This window comes from Anolis carolinensis, chromosome 3 (genome assembly GCF_035594765.1).
Source record: "Anolis carolinensis isolate JA03-04 chromosome 3, rAnoCar3.1.pri, whole genome shotgun sequence".
In the NCBI taxonomy this organism is placed as follows: Eukaryota; Metazoa; Chordata; class Lepidosauria; order Squamata; family Dactyloidae; genus Anolis; species Anolis carolinensis.
The window spans coordinates 181116122-181136282 of NC_085843.1; the positions used below are offsets into that span (position 1 = coordinate 181116122).

Consider the following 20161-nt stretch of genomic DNA (forward strand, 5'->3'; position numbering starts at 1 on the left):
ATACTGGTAACCAGATTAAAGAGCCCCAGTGGCGAAGTGCGTTAAAGCGCTGAGCTGCTGAATTTGCAGACTGAAAGGTCCCAGCTTCAAACCTCGGGAGCGGCGTGAGTGGCCGCTGTTAGCTCCAGCTCCTGCCAACCTAGCAGTTTGAAAACATGCCAATGTGAGTAGATCAATAGGTACCGCTCCGGCGGGAAGGTAACAGCGCTCAATGCAGTCATGCCGGCCACATGACCTTGGAGGTGTCTACGGACAACGCCGGCTCTTCGGCTTAGAAATGGAGATGAGCACCAACCCCCAGAGTCAGACATGACTGGACTTAACGTCAGGGGAAACCTTTACCCTTAACCAGATTTTGTTCATTTTCATATTTTCATATATTCAGTAAATAAAAAGCAACACTCTGAAAACAGAGGATTTCCAGACATGAATCAACCAAGGGTGATTAACGACTATAAACAAAGGATGCCCCCCAAGCAAGAACAGTAGACAGTAGATAAGCTTTTCAATGCTAATTAAGTTGATTAAGTGCAACATTCACACTGGCTTCCAGCTCACAACAGTTCTTCTCGCATATATATATAAACCTTCCTTGCTGAGTTTCTCCATACCTCACAACCTCTGAGGATGCCTGCCATAGATGTGGGCGAAACGTCAGGAGAGAATACTTCTGGAACATGGCCACACTGCCCAAAAGACATACAACAACCCTGCGATCCCGGCCATGAAAGCCTTCAACAACACATAATACTTCTGTTATCTGGTTTTGAATGTTCACAGTTTCGTCCAGTCCCCTTCCACACAGCTGAATGAAATCCTGCATTATTTACTTTGAACTGGAATATATGGCAGTGTGGACGCAGATAACCCAGTTCAAAGCAGATATTGTGGGATTTTCTGCCTTGATATTCTGGGTTATATGGCTCTGCAGAAGGGCCCTATATCCCAGGAGGGCTACTTCTGACCTTGGCGACTTCCACTGAAGCCCAAAGGACTTTAAAGCTGGAAACCCACTTCCTAGGCAATAAGATCCATTAATCATATAAGCAGAACCACCCCATCTTTGGAAATCAGAAATATTCCAAAATGGTCAGTGACAGCTTTGTTTTCTGTGGTCATTGTACACACACTTTGTCCCATACCCGAAAGTATTTTAAAATACTGTGTATAAAAGGACTTTCAAGGAGGCTTAGGAGCTCATGCCCTTAAGGTCTATGAATTAATGAAACTTTATTTCTATCCTGCCCTATCTCCCCAGTGGGGGACTCAGTATGGCTTACAATATATAGAGAGGCAAACATTCATTGCCATATAAAATGCACAATAACATAAACCAAAAGATAAAACCCAATTCACAAGCAAAAACGAAAATCAAACAATTGAACACAGACCAACAAATTCATATTATAACCATTTCATATTTCACAGATTTTTTAAAATTTAGATTAAATGAAAAGTATTTTAAAGCCAAACACAAACCATTGTTGTCTCTAGACGTGGATCCAAACACAGCAGACTCCAAGGTATTTCATCTTGTGCATATATACAAGTAAAGGTATTCCAAAAATCCAGAAGGCATCTTTGTCTCAAGCGTTTTGGATAAGGGATGCCCAACTAGTGTAATATTTGCATGAAACATGCATACCAATGTTTATAAACACTAGAGTGAGTGATATTCGGAAACTGTCTCAGTTTCTGGTAGAATCTCTTTTTAATATCTATAACTTCTTAGCATTTTCCGTTTTAAAATTTTAACCAAGAATTAACTATATGGCTTAAATATCCACTGTTCTCTATTCCTTTTTAAGAATCGTTTTCTTCAACAGTTTCTTTGCTACTATCCTAGTAATAATAACAATAATAATAACTGTATTTTTGTATCCTGCCTCCATCTCCCTGAAGGGACTCAGGGCAGCTTACATAAGGAATCCCCACAACATAGTTAAAATGTGACCCGTTAAAATTCATAAACAACATCATAAAACAATATAAAAGAAAACATGACACAGTATAAAAACAGTCATCAACAACAACCAGTGAACCTGGAATAGTAAACTACTTCTTGGCTCGGGCTAGTGCAACTCAACTCTGAGGGCAGGGCTGATGGATAAAGTTCAGATAAATCTTATTAGTGGTTGCTCTTATTTGCCAGTGTGAATCGCATGCTTGCGAAGAAGCTCTTTTTATTTCACAGTCTATATTGGGATGCAGAAGAAAAGCTGTTCTGTTGGCTTTGGGCCTTTTAAGGGTTTATATGCATCTCTGTTTCCTTTGTCTAAGAAACCCCTATAAATCAATGAGTGGTTTGAAGGCATACACAAACACACATGATGAAGTCTGGATCTTCAGTTGGTCCTTGGCATTTTAGGTTTTGGTGTTTTTCTTTTCTTTTGTTTTGGGCATTCTTTTCCTACCAGAGGCAAGCCATCATGTTCTGTAGCAACTAGGACTTTACAATTCCCCATACTGCATTTACGATTCCCCATACTGCTGTTTTCTGTTACAGAAGCCACATCTGCTTTGGGATGAAATCTCCAGAAGAGATGCGGCAGCAGGCTCACATCCAAGTTGTTAGTAAAAACCTGTACAGTCAAGATAACAACCACTCTCCTCTACTTCATGGTGTACTTGATCATCGAATGGTAAAGCCGTTTGCTACTTCATGCTGTTTTGCTTCTGAAACAAATGTACTGTAAAAATCCAAGGAATATCTATTCAGCCAGTTCTTGAATAAACCAGTTTATGCTAAACCCAATCATAACCTGTGTCCAGCTAAGAAAATTCTACTTCAGGTGCAGAAGTTCAGCCATGTATGCTACACCAAGGTGAAATGTTAGAGCATGTGCTTTGAATGCTCAGATTATTTTTTTTCCCCTTCCAAGGGCACAAGTGAAAAGGATCGTCCCTGTGAAACCTGTGGAAAGAATCTGGCAGAGTGTTTGGGGCATTATGGCTACATTGACCTAGAGCTGCCTTGTTTCCATGTTGGATATTTCAAAGCCATCATAGGTATTTTACAGGTAAATTTTATTTAATATGAATGATCAAAGATGATTGGTCTGTGGGAGGGGGGACTTCATGTGGTCCATTTGTGACAGTTCCTCTGGGAAGACAATTGGACAAACATAATGTGTAAATGGACTAGCCAATAGAGTTGATTCCTTATAAATGTGTGTTTGAGCTAACAGTTGAAGCCTGTCATTTTGCTTTTGAGGTATTGCAGTGCCAGTATGCTGAAGCCATTGGGTGCACAGTTTGCACTAAAAAAGAAAATTCCTTCAAGAAGAGAGCTTGCATAATAAGGGCCCCTGTTTCCTATTTCCCCTCAACTTGAACTCTCCAAGCTCTCATTAATCTTTCTCACACACACAAACATGTTCTCTTTCTCCCACCCTCTTCATATTTCTTATATTGTCAATAGTATGCAGAGTGGAATTTAGAGGTTATATATTCTGCAAGACTATTGTAAGGATTATTGTGAAGTGCTTTGAACATTGTACAACCACATTCATTTCTCTGCATGAAATGAAATGTATGGGTAAACAATATAACCTCAGACTTCATGGCAATACAAATGAATGTGTATAAAATAGTATTCTGTGCCATAGTGTTCTACAGAACTGGAAGACATAACTAATGCTTAATAGAGTTTCTAACTAATTAAATCATCTAATTTGAAAATATATTGTAGTTGTTTGGAAATATATTTGTTTGCACCTTTTCTTGAGATTTGTGAATAATACCATTTCATTTGGGGAAATAAAAGCTGAGCTTTGAAATATTCTGCATTTTTGTTTTGGAAGATGATTTGCAAGACTTGCTGCCATATCATGCTGACTGTTGAAGAGCAGAAACAGTTTTTGGATTATTTGAAGAGACCTGGCTTGACTTATCTCCAGAAACGAGGCTTGAAAAAAAAGGTGTCTGAAAAGTGCAGGAAAAAGAACACTTGCCCACATTGTGGGGCTTTTAATGGTAAGTGAGGAAACTGGCCTATAGTTCTTAAACTATAAGCCAAAAAAGGGTGATCTGGATCTCCCTTTTTTGAGTCCAGCCTGTAGTCAGTACACACCAATTACTCTTATATAGGATCTTAATCTAATAGCTCAGTATGTGGTTTGTTGATTGTAGTCCGCATTTGTAAGAGAGATCAAAAAGAGAAATAATCATAGGTGCTGTGTGAAAGTGACTTTGAAACTATACTGGATTACATTAAAAAGCAGGCATGTATGGCACTATTGTCCAAACCAGCCATCCCAGAATATCTACATTCTGAAGATATCCTCTCTGCTTGGTGAAAAAACTTTGGAGAAGTAGTTTGCTTTGATCTGCCAGCTTTCCCCTACCAATAACAATGACAACTCTGGCTGCTTTGTCTCACGACCACTGCATTTCTGCCCTTTTCACTCCTGTGACTGCCAGTTTTGTTACCTAAAGAGAAGCTCGAGTTTACAGGCCATATTTTTTGTAAGTGTGCTTGCTAAGCACATCTGTAGAAGAGACCAGTGTCAACTTGTTTGTATTTTCTCCTTTGTAGGTACTGTCAAGAAGTGTGGCTTACTAAAGATAATCCATGAGAAATACAAGACAACTAAGAAGATAATGGATCCCATTGTGTCTAACTTCATACAGTCTTTTGACACTGCTATAGAACATAACAAAGAGATTGAATCCTTGTTGGGGAAAGCCCAAGTGAGCCAGAAACCTGTATAATCTTGTACTTTTCTCATGTTAAGACTGAAACAACCAAAGTTTTATTCTGTGATAGAGAATGGATGCCTTTCTCAATCTGCAGTGATTATTAGACTAGCACAGTAGTGTCTTATGCCTACCCAACCTGAAGATAATCCTCAATATATTCTAGATGCTCAGTGAGATGTGCTTGCAGTGTCCTAATTCTAAAGCATTTCAATTTAGCAGCCTTACTACTAGATCTCTTAATATGTGTGTCTGCACCCATTGAGGGTCTGGTTTGAAAGGGTCAGAATTGACATTAATAGGATCTCAAAATCATCTCAGAAGGTCTGATGAGGTACCTCACAATTTCTCTATTCAAAGAGCCTAGTGATAGTACTTTGCCATAAAATAGGACTGATTAATGCATGTTGACAAAGAGCATCTGTTCTTAAGAGGAAGACAAATCGTAGCTATTTCAAAAAGAAACATAAAGGTAGCTAGAATCATTGTGTAGGTTAAGTACCTTTCAATCTTGGCTATAATTTGAGGACCTTATATTTATGTTGCCTAGTGCCACTTAGATGCTGTAAATGAGCAAGAACAACGCTTCTAAAACTGTCAATTCTATCCAGAAAAGCTGTCTAAGCCTCAGACTTGTACACCCACATGTGACTGTCTGAATTTCTAGTATATAATATGCTCAGAGAGCTATTATATCAGGGTATTTCAGTAAAGCATATGAGCCTACATAGACATGCATTCTGCCATATTTGAGGTTCTTCAAAGAATGTATTTTGACATTACTTCAAGTACTAAAGTAGAGAATTACTGTGTTTGTTACCTTAGGCTGAAGGTGAGGTATTATGCAGCATTACAGTGGTGAAATAAAAGGCAGAATTGGGATGGAAAGTGAAAGAGCATAGAAGTTAGGGGTGTGATTACGTGTAACAGAGTGGGGAGAAAATCAGCTTAACAACCCTAGGTTTAGGTTGGAGAGGGACAGACAAATTTCATTATTTATGAGAATATCAACTTAAACAATTTAAGACATTTTGCCCGTATATTCTGCAGTACCAGTTGGACAGTTTGAGGTACATATTAAGGGATGTTCACCTTGTAATCCTATAAATTTATACCTCTAACATGGTGCTGTTTCTTACTGTTTTAACTTTATCTGGAAAATGAGTGGATGTGAGTATGAGTAGAGATGTAAATGGACTTTCCTGCTTTGCAGTACTAACATGAAATTATGAATCTTCTGGTTATAGGAGAACTTGAATCCCTTAGTTGTTTTGAATCTCCTAAAGAGAATTCCTGCAGAAGATATCCCTCTGCTTTTGATGAACCCTGAATCAGGCAAGCCTTCTGACTTGATCCTGACACGACTCTTGGTTCCCCCGCTCTGTATTCGGCCTTCCGTGGTGAGTGACTTAAAGTCTGGAACCAATGAGGATGACTTGACCATGAAGCTGACAGAAATAATCTTCCTCAATGATGTGATCAAAAAGGTGAGATGCTTTTTAACTTTATGTATCAGCATACTGGAAATAGCTGTGCAGTGACATTTTTTGGGCCAGCTGAAAAGCTTAAAATATACAATGTAAGCTTTCAAAGCTCCACTGTCTTTTTTTCATTGGGCCAAAAAATGTTAAATTATACAAGAGAGGAAAAGTGATGGTACTAGAGTCACAGACCTACATACATCTCAAGGGCAGTTACTTTTTTGTTGCTAATGGAATTTAAATTTCTCTGCCCTTTGTCTCAGACTCCACACGAGAAGAGGAGAGTAGCCTCTGCCTACATTGTGATGCTTCCAACTTAACCTCAACAAAAACATCATCTGATACAAATGTAGGCTTGTGACTCTAACATTGCCAGTTTTCCTCTCCTGTATGACTTTTAACATCATTTGCCTGATGGAGAAGTTAGTCAGGCTTCAAAAGCTTGTATTATGTATTTTATGTGTTTTAGTTGACCCAAAAGTGAAATTATTTTTTGTGGGTTTTGGATTCAAAAGTTTTTGAAATCACATGAAAATTTATATTAAAATGACCAACTAAATTTTCTGTGTAATTTTTAATTTACATGAATTGAAACCTGCTTTCTTGAATTTGTTCTCATTTCAGCATAGAATATCTGGAGCCAAAACTCAGATGATAATGGAGGACTGGGACTTCCTGCAGTTGCAGTGTGCTCTGTATATTAACAGTGAACTCTCTGGCATTCCTCTCAACATGGCACCCAAGAAGTGGACAAGAGGGTTTGTTCAAAGGCTGAAAGGAAAACAGGGTAGGTGATCCACCATCATCTCAGCTGCCTTTAGCTGTCACATTTGAACATATGTACAGTATTTGCTTTAGTCAGGCTGTTTTATCTTAGTTGCCAGAAAGACTCCTTGCCACTAGACAGTATTTATCCTAGTGCTTATGAATGGGCCATTATGTAGTAGTTTATTTGTACACCTGCCACTGAAATTAAAACATTTTATGCTGATGAAGTTATTAAATCCAGATAGTTCTAACTGCATCAATTACACTTTCATTATGGAGAGTGCTGTGAATTAAATTATGTGTGTTTGATGCTGCCATTATTTTTCTACTTCCCATCCTATTGTAACCCTGCCTCACATTTTAAATTCTGGCTCATGTATCCAAAGGTCCCTTGCTCACTTCCAACACTTCACACTTGTTCCTCTTGATGCCTGGAACTGCTCATGAATTGATCCCTTCAGATCTCTCCTCAAATCCCTACTGCCCTCAAAACCTTTGACCTGGCCTTATATTTGTAATCTAGTTTTGTTACTAACCGTAAGTATGTACAGAGGAACAGAATACCTATTTTCCTGTGATTCTTGCCTTCGCCATTGTGTCTTCCTTCATCTGATTTATTTATTTAGAAATACCTTTACCATTATTTAAGCATTCTTCTGTCACTCAGGCTATGTTCTAATTTAAAATCAAAATTTAAATTGTATTTAAATGTAAGCTAAATATATTGAAGAAAAATATTTTAAAAATAAAAAGAGTCAGATGCAAGATAAAGATCACAGATAAAGCATAGCTTTAAATAAGAAATTGTTGGCACAACTACTCAGATTAAAAATGTATACACAAACCAGTGGAAGATGGAGGGATGGACGGTATTTTATATTCTTGGCACACATGTTTAGATTCTAAACTCCTCGGACAGATTTTGTCTATTATGTTGGTCCATGCACTGCTGTGTAAATGCCTTCTGTACTAAAATAGGCTAATGAAGTGAGGCACAATAACATAGGTAACACATTTTTATTGGGTCGCTTATATTTGTTCTTCTCTGCTGCTTCTTTCCTTTTTTTTTTTAAAGGTCGGTTCAGAGGGAACTTGTCTGGAAAACGAGTGGACTTCTCAGGCAGAACAGTGATCTCTCCTGACCCAAACTTACGAATTGATGAAGTAGCTGTACCAGTCCATGTTGCAAAAATATTAACATTTCCTGAGAAGGTAACTATTGAGATTAAATTAAATTTTCCTTTGCATCCTGGGTGCTGTGATCATTTGCGATAGTAGCTCTCGGAATCTCTGTATATGTTTCTATCAAGGGTAAATCTCACACTTCGCCTGGATTGCCAAATCAGAGAGAGTTCATATGAAATCCAATATTGTCTTGATTGCTTTCTAGATATTTGCAGTCTCCAACCGGTTTAAGCTGGTCAGTACTGTTAGAATTTTGATAAAATGTCATGAGCATTATGACATAAAATGGCTGCCGTGATGATAGTGGCCAGTCACAAAACATCCATTGTACACAAAGATGAGCTGTTTAGGCTAAAAGACAAATAGCATACCAAACATACCAAACAGCAGAAGGACAGAGATGTGGATGATGCCTTTGCTGGCAGAAACATATGTGGCGTGGAGTTTGTTGTTCTTATGTGTCTCCAAACTGATTTCAAGTTGGACTTCCATAACTTTTTGGATTTTCTTGGTAAGATTTATTCAAAGGTGGCTTGCAGTTGCTTCTTCAGCTGAGAAAGGCTGCCTTGTTCAAGAAGAAACTGTTTGAACTTTGGATTTTCATGATGAAGTTGGGACTCAATCCTTGCTGTCCCTGCGTCTCAATCAGACACTTTAGACCACTTAGATTCTGCAGGCCCTTCAAAGGAGATTTTGCACATAGATGTTTGAAACAAAAGTCTTTGAATCAGCCCATTAACAGGGATCATGATACTGGGACTATTTTGTTTTTTTACATAAACTTTCCTCTTGCAGGTGAACAAAGCTAACATAGACTTAATGAGGAAACTTGTTCGAAATGGCCCTGAGGCTCATCCCGGTGCAAACTTCATTCAGCAGAGACACACACAAATGAAAAGGTATTTGAAATAGTTGTTTTCTATATTATAGGCATTTGATCTTGATCTTGCAATTTCAGTTCTTTTTCTGAACATATTTAGAGGTTTACAAAATATTTTTCTTTTATTTACTTTCATTTGTTTGAGTCCATGATTTGAAAAAAATTCCATATTAGATCAGCCCCTTCTCTCCTGACCTTCAGGAAAAAAAACTTAAAACATGGTTTTGAGACCAAGCCTTTGATCAGTAATTCGAACAGTGCAATAAAGGATATGAATTAACAAGCAGAACGCCCATGTATTATGATTTGGGTTATATGATTTTAATTGATGTTTTAGTAACTGATGTTCTTAACTGCTTGGATTTTAATGTAATTGTTTATTTTATAATATGTAAATATGTGGCATCTAATTATTGCCTGTTATAAGGCTCTTCTGAGTCCCCTTTGTGGTGAGAAGGGCAGGGTACAAATGCGGTAAATAAATATATACCTCCCATTTCTGGGCTCAGGTATGGAAGAATTGTACATAACAGCACCTATTTATACAAGTAACTCTACTTGGAGTCAGATCTTGGAGTCAGATCTCCAAGATAGATCAAAATATTATCTATCAGGTTGTAAAATGGCATAGAAACAATTTCAGTGATTTGATTCCATCATGATGAGGTGCAGTCGTTTTCCAAAAGCATGTCTAGTTCCATATGGGTAGACTCTTTGTTCAAACTGGAAAACAACTATTGCCCCTGAGATTTTTCTTACCTGTCAATGCTTTTTTCTCTCTCTTCCTTCTTCCCTAAATAGGTTTTTGAAATATGGAAACCGTGAAAAGATGGCTCAGGAACTGAAGTATGGTGATATTGTCGAGAGGCATCTTATAGATGGTGATATAGTTCTGTTCAATCGACAGCCATCTTTGCACAAACTCAGCATCATGGCTCATATAGTAAGTAGAATAATGGTCTTTTAGTCCAGCTCATTTGTTGGTGCTTAAGACTTCTGTGCAAACAGTTTTGTCCCTGTCTGAGGGAACTGAAAAAAAAAACCTATGTGTGCTTTAAATGTGAACTGTGGCAGATTTTTAGCATATGGGGTTTACTTTCACTAGAACCTTTACTTTTGTTAGAATCATATGGAATTTACTTGTACTAGAATCTTGGGTTAACCATGTGCAAAGCAATGATACAGAAAAATATTTATTAAGAAGGAAAAACTGCCTGTGAGCAAGTTCAGAAATTTATGAGTGTTAACAGAAACAAGCTAATGGGCCTGTTCAAACAAACATTTGTTACTTCATCAAGTATTCTGGCAGCCTAGTTTGGAGGCTAATTTTTTAGTTATTTATGGTTTATATAGACAATTAGTATGCACACACCCTTGCTAGTTTGCCCAAATGATCCACAGATCTATCCGTAAATTCAAAACTCTTATCTGCTCATAGTGTATTTTGCATGCTTCCCTGTAGCTCCATCCATGTAGTAAGAGTGTCATTGGCTCAGGCAAATCTGAATAGGGCATGATCCAATTTAGATTTGGCTGAAACACTGTCCTGGGCCCTAATTATTTGTTCTCTTCACAGAAGAGTTTTTTTTTCCCTTGGAAGAGTCCTTCCTTGCAACTATACTTGTATAACTTGTATAAGTGCACTATCTTAGGACCAAAACCTTTGTCAGCAAGAGAAAACCAAACTCCTGACATGTACCAGAGAAAAACTGACTGTAGATATGCAGTACAATAAAGTAGTAACACTGATTATGGTTGTAGAGGAGACTCTAAAGCTCCCTTTATTTAAAATGGAAATGTGATATGCCTATAAAGCTAGTAAATGGAGAGTGGAGGGCTTTGACTCTCTCCCATGCTCATCTATTTGCAGATAGCCAATTTTCCTATGCTCATCTATTTGCAGATAGCCCATTTTCACAGGCATGCAAATATGCAATTCTGAAATTGTACAATACATTTTACCACCTACTGCTACATGTGTAGATTCAGCCAGCTTTAAATGATTGAAATAATAAACATTTAGGCAAATCCTTTACACTTTTACTATGCATAATACTTTTATTTTCTTGTTTTTTCACTCTCCCCTGAAAATCAACATAGATTTATGTCGTGTCCCAAATCAAAACAGATTAATATGTTGTCCCATCTAGTATTTGGGTCTAGTTATATATCACAACAAAATATGAACTGTATGTCTGTAATGTGATGCCATTTGAAATAGCAGTGTTTAGAAACTTATTTACTGCAAAGGGGATCGAATCAAACCAAATAAAAAACAAAAATCTTTATTACGGTCATAGACCATCATAAGGAGAGTGGGGTACAATCTCATAAAGGCAAAGGGAATCATTTTCAGTACGTGTTAAAAAGGGCAACATTTTAAACCACACTTTTTCTAAGAACACTGCTACCATCTCTTGATATCTTGGCATGTTTTCTTCTATCTCCTTTCCTGTTTTGTTTTGCTTTTGTTTTGTTTTTTCAGGCTAGAGTAAAACCACACCGGACTTTCAGATTTAATGAATGTGTTTGTACACCATACAATGCTGACTTCGATGGTGATGAAATGAACCTTCACCTTCCCCAAACTGAAGAAGCCAAAGCAGAAGCCCTTGTCCTTATGGGGGTAGGTAGTGTTCCCATTTATTTGTTGAGATGTGGTTGAATGATTGCTGGATAGTTTCCATCTCTGGTTACAGTTTTTAGGAATGGTACATGTGCAAGAGAAGATATGTATTTTAACTGTATCAAAAGAGGAGTTTGTAATAGGTATGGAGAAAAGATATTAAAAACAACAGCTATGTTAACAGATTATTATGATCTATTGTTGAGAGTGTCGTAGATTGAAAACTGACTACTTCAAATATCTATCTTCATCAAAGATTAACTTTTATTTTTGAATTTTCCAAGTGGAGGCAGAATTAGTTAGAAATTATTAGCAGATCTACTTTAGTCTTCAGATCATTACCTGGGTGCCAAAAGTGAGCATAATTGTGTAAATCTGGCCCTCTTTTGATTGAGTAACATTCATGTTTAGTTAACACAATCTGGCAGCATGGACTAAATTAGGATCTTCAAGCATTCACATACTATTGCATGTGTATATGCATCTGATATAAACATACAGCCAGTGAGAAAAATGTAACATTCAAGTATGGGAATTGAGCTATTTTTTATCATACTGGATGTCTATTTATTATAAAACCATTGAGGTGTAGATAAAGCTACAGTAGACCTGATCTGGAATGAAGGCTGGACTTAGCACAGCAGGCTAAACCAAAATGTCAGCAGTTCGAAGCCTGGGTTGGGAATGAGCACCTACCATGAGCCCCAGCTCACCTGCCCACCTAGCAGGGTCGAAAGCAGAAATATGAGTAGATAAAATAGGTACCTCTTTTTAATGGGGGGATTGAGAGGAACTTCTCAGCATGGAAGATGGAGCAACAGCACCCACCCCCCACCCATGGCCAGAGCTGAGCACAGCTTTCAAAGATACCAGAAATAAGATGTGAAAAAACTGCCTTTATCTCTTCTGTGTTGTTTGTCCTGTTAACTGTAAATAAATAAATAAATTTCTATTGCAGAAAACAATCATGAGGGGATATTGTAAGCTGTGTTGTGAGGTCTCATAGAAATATGGAACTACAGATAAAAAATAACGGGACAATTTGTGTTGTTGTCTAGTTTAATAAATGGGCTAAACAATTTTTTTCTTTCATTTAGACCAAAGCAAATTTGGTAACTCCAAGAAACGGAGAGCCTCTTATTGCTGCAATCCAGGATTTCCTTACAGGTCTGTTTTTGAAATCATTTTTGTAAATATATGTGTAATTCATTAGTTATTCTATTTTTTAAAATTGAAGAACTTTTGTTTTTCAGGAGCCTACCTTCTTACACTGAAGGATACTTTTTTTGACCGAGCCAAAACTTGTCAGATTATTGCTTCTATCCTGGTTGGCAAGGATGAAAAAATTAAAGTTCACCTCCCACCTCCAGCAATTCTCAAGGTATTGCATCTGTAAGAGAAAGATAAATGGTTTGTGTTTTGTTGCTAATAGCTTACTTTTCTCCAGAGTTCTTTCTCCTTTTATATGGATTGGATCAGGGTGGGTCTCTCAGTCATATACAAAAGACATACTTTGGTAAATGGAGAATCCTTTGAGTACAGCTGAATATAACTGTTTCATGACATTTTTGTCTCAGACTGAATATTTCAAATTGCTGTAAATACGTATCTTTTAGCTTCAGAGATAAATGTTAAAGTGCCATCATTACTGAAATTGATTGAGCTAAAATTTGCTGGTTATTCCAGCTGAGTTCACTCTGCTTCAGTTGCCTGTCATTAAAACAAGTATGAAGATAATGGAATGTAAAATGCTATAGATTGTAGAATCATAGAGTTTGAAGGGATCGCCTGGTCCAACCCCATACCATAAAGGACTCCTGAGAGATAACATTACAAATTTTGTTTAAAAATCTCCAGAGAAGGATAGAAGAGTTTGCAACCACTATGATACAAACATTTGGTGAATATTTAGGAGAATTGACACATTTCCCTGGCCCAACTTGATTCATACATTTCAGCCTTAATTCTAAGTATTAATCAGGTTGACATTTTGATCTATAAGTACATCTGATTTGCATAATTTAATTGCTACTTGTGCACATATACTAGAAGTAGAAGAGTAGTTGGGAATCTTTAGAGTGGAACTGGGGACCTTCCGATCCTCCAAAAGTCTTACTTAAGTTTTAGTTAGCAGAAGTCATTTGGTGTGTAATTATAACCTTTTTGTGTCTGTCCATTTTCAGCCTGTAACCCTGTGGACAGGAAAGCAGGTATTTGGTGTCATTCTGAAGCCTAGCAAGAGTTGTCCAGTCAAGGCCAATCTCCGGACCAAAGGCAAGCAGTATTGTGGCAAAGGAGAAGATTTGTGCACCAACGATTCCTGTAAGTGGAGATGACGCTTCATCCCATGATTGCAAGGTCACCAAAAATGTACTGGCAACAATGGCTTGCAGCATGCTAATTTGCTCAGGTTTATTGTTGATGTATGCTGTTGAGGAGACCCAGCATTATGTAGTGGGTTGAACATTGAACTATAACTCTGTAGACCAGGGTTTGAACCCAGTGACTACAGCTTTCATGTGTAGTTTTTGTACCTAATGATTATTGAGTTGTGAATGTTTGTCTTTGCTTTATTTTATTTTATTGAATTATTTTATAATTATTTTAAGCTGCTTTTGTAATTAATCGTAGGGTATACAAATATAGCATGCATAACACAGCCCAACAAAATATTTTCTTTGATGACTTGCTCTTTAAGCGTGTTCCTGGGGTTATTTGGCGTGCTGAATCAGAAAATTGCATTCAATAGAGTGGATCAGCTCTACTTTCTTCGATATGGTTATTATCGAATATTATATGGGTGAGCAGGTGAAGACTGGAATATGGCATATGTTCTGTATCTCAAAAACTAGAGCTGATGGAGGGAAACTGGTGCCATTTTCAGAATCAGAAAGTCAAATATACCCAAAAACAGGTCTAACATTTGAAGCACCAAAATACGTGTTGCCCAGTGTAATACATATTTTATTTTAATAAGTAAAATAAAAACCTGTTTCTGATTGTTTTGTAAGAAACTGACAAGACAGACCTTCAAATATTTAGATGTTTAAGGAAATAGATACCAAGTAAGGTACTGTTTGTTGCTGATGTAGAAAATATTGTGGAGGCTGTAAACCCTATACTAAAATATGCATTCATCTTATTCATGTATCTAGAAAAAAATCCTATCTTAAACTAGCAAAGTGAAGTTTGCCAGCCTTGCAAACATACCAAGAAGAATAAGTGCTGTTTCCTTACTGGAGAATTAATCACTTTAAATTAGTCAGTAAATTGTTGGGTTCACTTAAGTATATGTCCTTGATTTATTGTTGCGATTACATGGTTTAAAGTGTTATTGACCACTTCTTGTTGTGGGTATGCTTTTTGCGGCTTAAACACCATTTAACATACAGTAGAATCCCGGTTATCCAACATAAACGGGCGGGCCCAATGTTGGATAACTGAAATTGACGGATAATACGGAGGCCCTATGCATGGAGGGAGGCAGGCTCAGAAGGAAGCTTTAATGGAAAATTTCTTCTCCCCCCCCCCAGCGCCATCCTTGTTTACCTTACAGGAGCTCAAAGGCTCCCACCAGCTGTTTCTAGGGGCGGGCAGCGAGGCGGGCTCCGTGTGGAAAAGAGCCTGGAGCCGCCATGCGCATGGCTGCCTCTGACGCGGCGTCTGTCTCCCCCTCCTCCTCCTCCTTCGCATCTTCCTGGGGAGGAAGAGGGAGAAAAAAGATCTTTTCTCAAACTCCCTGCCGAGGGAAAGAAAAGCTCTCCTCCCCCTCCTCCCCCTCTTCTCTTGAGCTCTCTCAAGCAGCCGAAGGGAGAGAGAGAGCTCAAGAGAAGAGGAGGAGGAGAGCTTTTCTTTCCCTTGGCAGGAAGGGAGCTCGAGAGAAGAGCTTTTCTCTCCCTCGGCAGGGAGTTTGAGAAAAGATCTTTTTTCTCCCTCTTCCTCCCCAGGAAGATGCGAAGGAGGAGGCGGAGGGGGAGACAGACGCCGCGTCAGAGGCAGCCATGCGCATGGCGGCTCCGGGCCCTTTTCCACACGGAGCCCGCCTCGCTGCCCGCCCCTAGAAACAGCTGGTGGGAGCCTTTGAGCTCCTGTAAGGTAAACAAGGAAGGCGCCGGGGGGGGGGGGGGGGAGAAGAAATTTTCCATTAAAGCTTCCTTCTGAGCCTGCCTCTCTCCAGGCACCTTCCTGTGGCTTCAGTTTCAAAGGTTTCTCAAATGGCGCCTTTCAAGTTTGGCCCTCCCCTCTGCACCCTCCTCCATGCATGGGTGCAAAAGTTCCTTCCCTCCTTGCCACGCTCCCCCCCCCCCCCCCCCGGCAGTGCGTCGGATAATACGGTGTGTCGGATAAACGGAAGTCGGATAACCGGGACTCTACTGTATTGTGAAACTGAAATGTGTTGAATTTTTCCTGTGTTCTGGTTCAAGTTACAAGGATTTCTCTGTATGCTGGTTAACTGAGTTTTTCTACTGTAAAATAATCAGTCTTTCAAGAAGTATTTCAGGATCTAAACCAGAGGCATGTTCTGATTTACAGTTTATTGGACAAAGAATGCCAGTACATCATTTTAGTAAGGTGTCATGTTGCAAGTTGGAACTGAAGGTGGAGCTTCAGCCTGAAAATGCTGAAAATTGCTAGTTTAAAGTATCTCCATTGGTAGCTGACTTCTATTCATGTTTTTCAAAGCATTTGATTAGTTGGTGAAAATCAGTTTTGTTCTCATTTTATTAGATGGTCAGTAAGAAGGACTTGTGTGTTATTTGCTTTTTCTTGTGGTTACTGAGATCTAGTTCTCACTGAGGTCATAGGCAAGACTACTGTGACCATCTGTAGGTGGATATTCATTAAGATGGAGAATATCTATCAGAATACCTCTCTGGCTTTACTTTTCCAATGTATATGTGAAATTGGGGTTTCATATGTATATTTTCCCATTTTGAGGTTTTGATGACAATTTGAGAGCCTGTTGACTTAACTCCCTCAATAAGAGGTTAGAATGCTTGTATTGAAAACATAATGAAATTGTGTTTCAGATGTTACCATCCATAATAGTGAGCTAATGTCTGGCAGCATGGATAAAGGAACTTTAGGATCTGGGTCCAAGAATAATATCTTCTACATTTTGCTGAGAGACTGGGGACAAGTGGAAGCAGCTGACGCCATGTCACGGTTGGCTAGACTTGCTCCTGTCTACCTCTGTAAGTGCTTAGAAAAATGTTTTGTAATAATTTCATTTATTTTTTTACATTGCAGTCTATTATCCCTTTTGTTTTTTATGCTCACAACAAACCAGAGTAAGAAAAATCACAGGCCAAAGTAATCCATTTTGTGTTCAGAAGTCCAAATGTGAGTAAAGATCAATTTAGTTCTAGTAAAACACACCCTTTGTCTGAGATCTTGCATAGATTACAGGACAAAGGTGAGAAAGGTGTAGACAGAGAACATAAAACATTTGACAAGAACACTTAAAACTGAGTTTAACTTTGTAAATCGGGACAGTTATGGACATAAGGTAAATCTCTTTTGCCTGTAGATATATTTCAGATGCTATCAAGGAGTTGCATGTAAAAGTTAATTAACTTTTCATGTAATCCCAGTAATGGATATAGATTCTGGGGTAGGAAAAGAATGGTTACTTTTTAAGTTAGGTTTTAAATATTTACAAATATTGAATACGTACAAGACAATATACCATATTTCATCACATAATAGTCTTCATCACATAATTTGATGAATAGAAGGGGGGAAAGTGCAACCATTATGCAATGAAATGCAGTATGTCTGAAGAGAGATATCTTCTGTGTTGTAGCTTTAAAATTGATGGGTGCATTTGGTTTTTCTTTGCCAACACAGCTAATCGAGGGTTTTCAATTGGAATTGGTGATGTCACCCCAGGACAGGGGTTGCTGAAGGCAAAATATGAACTTCTGAATGCTGGTTATAAGAAGTGTGATGAGTACATTGAAGCTTTGAAAACTGGAAAACTGCAGCAGCAGCCCGGCTGTACAGCAGAAGAGACTCTAGAGGTGAGCTGTATATTAGGATTGTGCAATTCGGTGTGCGGATTTCAGTATCCCGCCCAATCCTTTTTTCGGAAACCTCCCAAATTTGGGTGGGCAAATTCCATTTTTCGTTCTGGCAGCCAAAAAATCCATTTTCGCTCCGGGAAAATCTGGACCATTCGCAGCAATGGGGGAACTTCCGAGGCTCCCTTTCCTGTCATTTTGAGGGCATCAGAATTAAGAAACTACTTTTTTGGGGGTTCTTTCCTCTAATATCCTTCATCTAGACCTGGGTTAAGGCATCAGACTTAAGAAACCACTTTTTCTCAGGTTGTCTCCCCTCATATCCTTCAACTAGACCTGGAGAGAAATTGAATTCTCCCCATGAGGATTCAAGGGAGTCAGGCTATACCCTTTCTTCAGTAAACAACCCCAATATTTAAATACCCCCCCCCCCCAAATGCTCCTCAACGCATGCCCACCCTCACTTCCCTAGCGAAATAGTTTTCAAAAGAAGGAATGAAAGATATTACACTAAGAAAAACAAATGAAATTTTGAAAGGAAAATATTGGAATTAAGTCCAAAAGCAAACGAAGCGATTCTAAGAGCAGCAAAGGCACTGAGATAGAACACGGAGCACATGAACAGCTTTTTTCTTCTGATTGGCTCAGGTAGGCAGCAGGGCTCACAGCCTCACAGGGAAACCTTTTTTTCACTTACCTGTGCCCAAAGACTCCGCAGTTCTTGAATTTCTTAATTTTATATTGTTGTTCTACCTCTAAAATTTCTAAATGTCAGCTTCATACTTCTTTTTTGAAACTCCATTCATCCTCTCTCTCCCTTTTTAAAAAAGCCCTAATGTGTTAATTAGTTTATTGTGATTTGATCCCTTGAAATGTGATCTTTTCTTTTTTTTCCATTATGAGGCTGTTGTTTATATTCTACTTGTTCTGCTTCTCACAACTAATTTTCCCTGCTTCTCAGCTGCTCTACTCACTTTGGAGTGTTGAACAGTCTTATTATTTAATCAAATTGAAGCTCAAATGTAATTATTTGAGAGAGTCACTTTGGCACCAAGATATTTGTCTCTATGGAGACAGAGAAAACAGCTCTTGACTGCGAAGCCAGTTGCCTCCGAGGGACAATCTCTAAATAACAAGAGCCCCAAGCCAGGATAATCTTCAAAAAGCACATCTGTTGGTTTTGATTGATATTGTTTCCATCTCTTCATTGAATTGCTTAAAGCAGGGGTTCTCAAACTGTGCTCTACAGAGCCCTTGGGGCTCTGTGAGTGCCAGTGAGGGGCTCCATGATGCCATGCTGTATCTCGCCTGCTCCTCTTTCCTCCTTTTGAGAAATGCAGGGAAATTCAAGTTTTGACCTTCAGGAAACAACAGTGGCAGCATCAGTGTCCTCCCAGGGCACAGACCCACTTGGCAGAAGGGGATTGGACTGGATGGCCTCTAGTGTTTCAACTACTATTTTTATTATTATTATCATTATTGTTATTATTAAGACTGGATGGCCTTCTGTTGAGGGTGCTTTGATTGTGTTTTTCCTGCATGGCAGAAGGGGGTGGACTGGATGGCCCCAGGGGTCTTTCACTAAAATACTGTTATGTTTATGTTGGTTGAAATTGTTCTTCATTTTAAACATTCTTCCCTTTCCTTTATTTGTTTGTTTGTTTGTTTTTGCGTTGTGTGATTTAGTTCACACAAACACTCTCCATCCATCTGCCACTGGCCCAGCCCATGTCTGATGTATATACATTATATATAATACAATATATAAACATCTCTTGGGGCTCCATGAGAAACTTTTGCTTCAAAAAGTGCTCTGCGGCTAAAAAAGTCTGAGAACCCCTGGCTTAGAGGAATTATCCATTATCAGGCAGTGTGATGTAGTGGTCAGTGTTGGACTATGCCTCTGGAAACCAGGCATCAAATCTCCACTTGGCTATGAAATCCTATTGTGGGACTTTGGGCAAGTCACATTCTTTCAACCTCAAAGAGTGGCAAAGGTAAACACCCTGGGAACAAATCTTGCCAAGGAAACTCCATGATAGGTTCACGTTAGGGTTACCATAAGTCAGAAACAACTTGAAGGCACACATCAACATTTGTCCCTTTTAGCTACACTTCTTACTGGTTAAAACTAGTTAGGGTGCAATGAAAGTGTTTAGGTAAATTCTAAGTAGGTACATCCCTGTTACAATCAGTTAATAACTGAAAATCTCTTTGTAGGCATTGATTCTGAAAGAGCTTTCTGTGATAAGAGACCATGCCGGCAGTGCCTGTCTGAGAGAATTGGATAAGAGTAATAGCCCCCTCATTATGGCTCTTTGTGGTTCAAAAGGTAAACTGGTTAATTCTTTAGAAAACTGAAGGTTGCCATTAAATTCTTTGTTGCTTATCAATACCATGTCAGATGGGGAAACCATTTTCATAAGGGCACTGCTGTTGTACAAGCATTCTTCCCCTGTCACAATCACTCCAGAAATTTAGATCAGAAATTTAGAGCAAC

At 38.6% G+C, this 20161-nt stretch overlaps 1 protein-coding gene and 1 long non-coding RNA gene across 3 annotated transcripts in view; one reads left to right on the plus strand and one right to left on the minus strand.

Annotated features, from left to right (window-relative positions):
- polr3a (RNA polymerase III subunit A) overlaps window positions 1-20161 on the plus strand; it is a 55093-nt gene that overhangs the window by 707 nt on the left and 34225 nt on the right. Inside the window, exons 2-17 of the mRNA XM_062975872.1 lie at window positions 2507-2642; window positions 2883-3020; window positions 3804-3975; window positions 4538-4692; window positions 5946-6185; window positions 6804-6966; window positions 8023-8159; window positions 8928-9031; window positions 9814-9955; window positions 11498-11638; window positions 12736-12805; window positions 12892-13019; window positions 13822-13960; window positions 16669-16833; window positions 17489-17661; window positions 19882-19993. Of these exons, the coding sequence (XP_062831942.1) occupies window positions 2507-2642; window positions 2883-3020; window positions 3804-3975; window positions 4538-4692; window positions 5946-6185; window positions 6804-6966; window positions 8023-8159; window positions 8928-9031; window positions 9814-9955; window positions 11498-11638; window positions 12736-12805; window positions 12892-13019; window positions 13822-13960; window positions 16669-16833; window positions 17489-17661; window positions 19882-19993 (2315 nt within the window). The remainder of the gene's footprint in view (window positions 1-2506; window positions 2643-2882; window positions 3021-3803; window positions 3976-4537; window positions 4693-5945; window positions 6186-6803; window positions 6967-8022; window positions 8160-8927; window positions 9032-9813; window positions 9956-11497; window positions 11639-12735; window positions 12806-12891; window positions 13020-13821; window positions 13961-16668; window positions 16834-17488; window positions 17662-19881; window positions 19994-20161) is intronic.
- The window catches only part of LOC103279405 (uncharacterized), a 56581-nt gene continuing 47701 nt past the window's right edge, over window positions 11282-20161 (minus strand). For both annotated transcript variants that reach the window (XR_010004516.1, XR_010004515.1), the window contains 2 exons: window positions 12920-13028; window positions 11282-11701 (listed from right to left, as the gene is read on the minus strand). This is a non-coding gene — a long non-coding RNA (uncharacterized LOC103279405). The remainder of the gene's footprint in view (window positions 11702-12919; window positions 13029-20161) is intronic.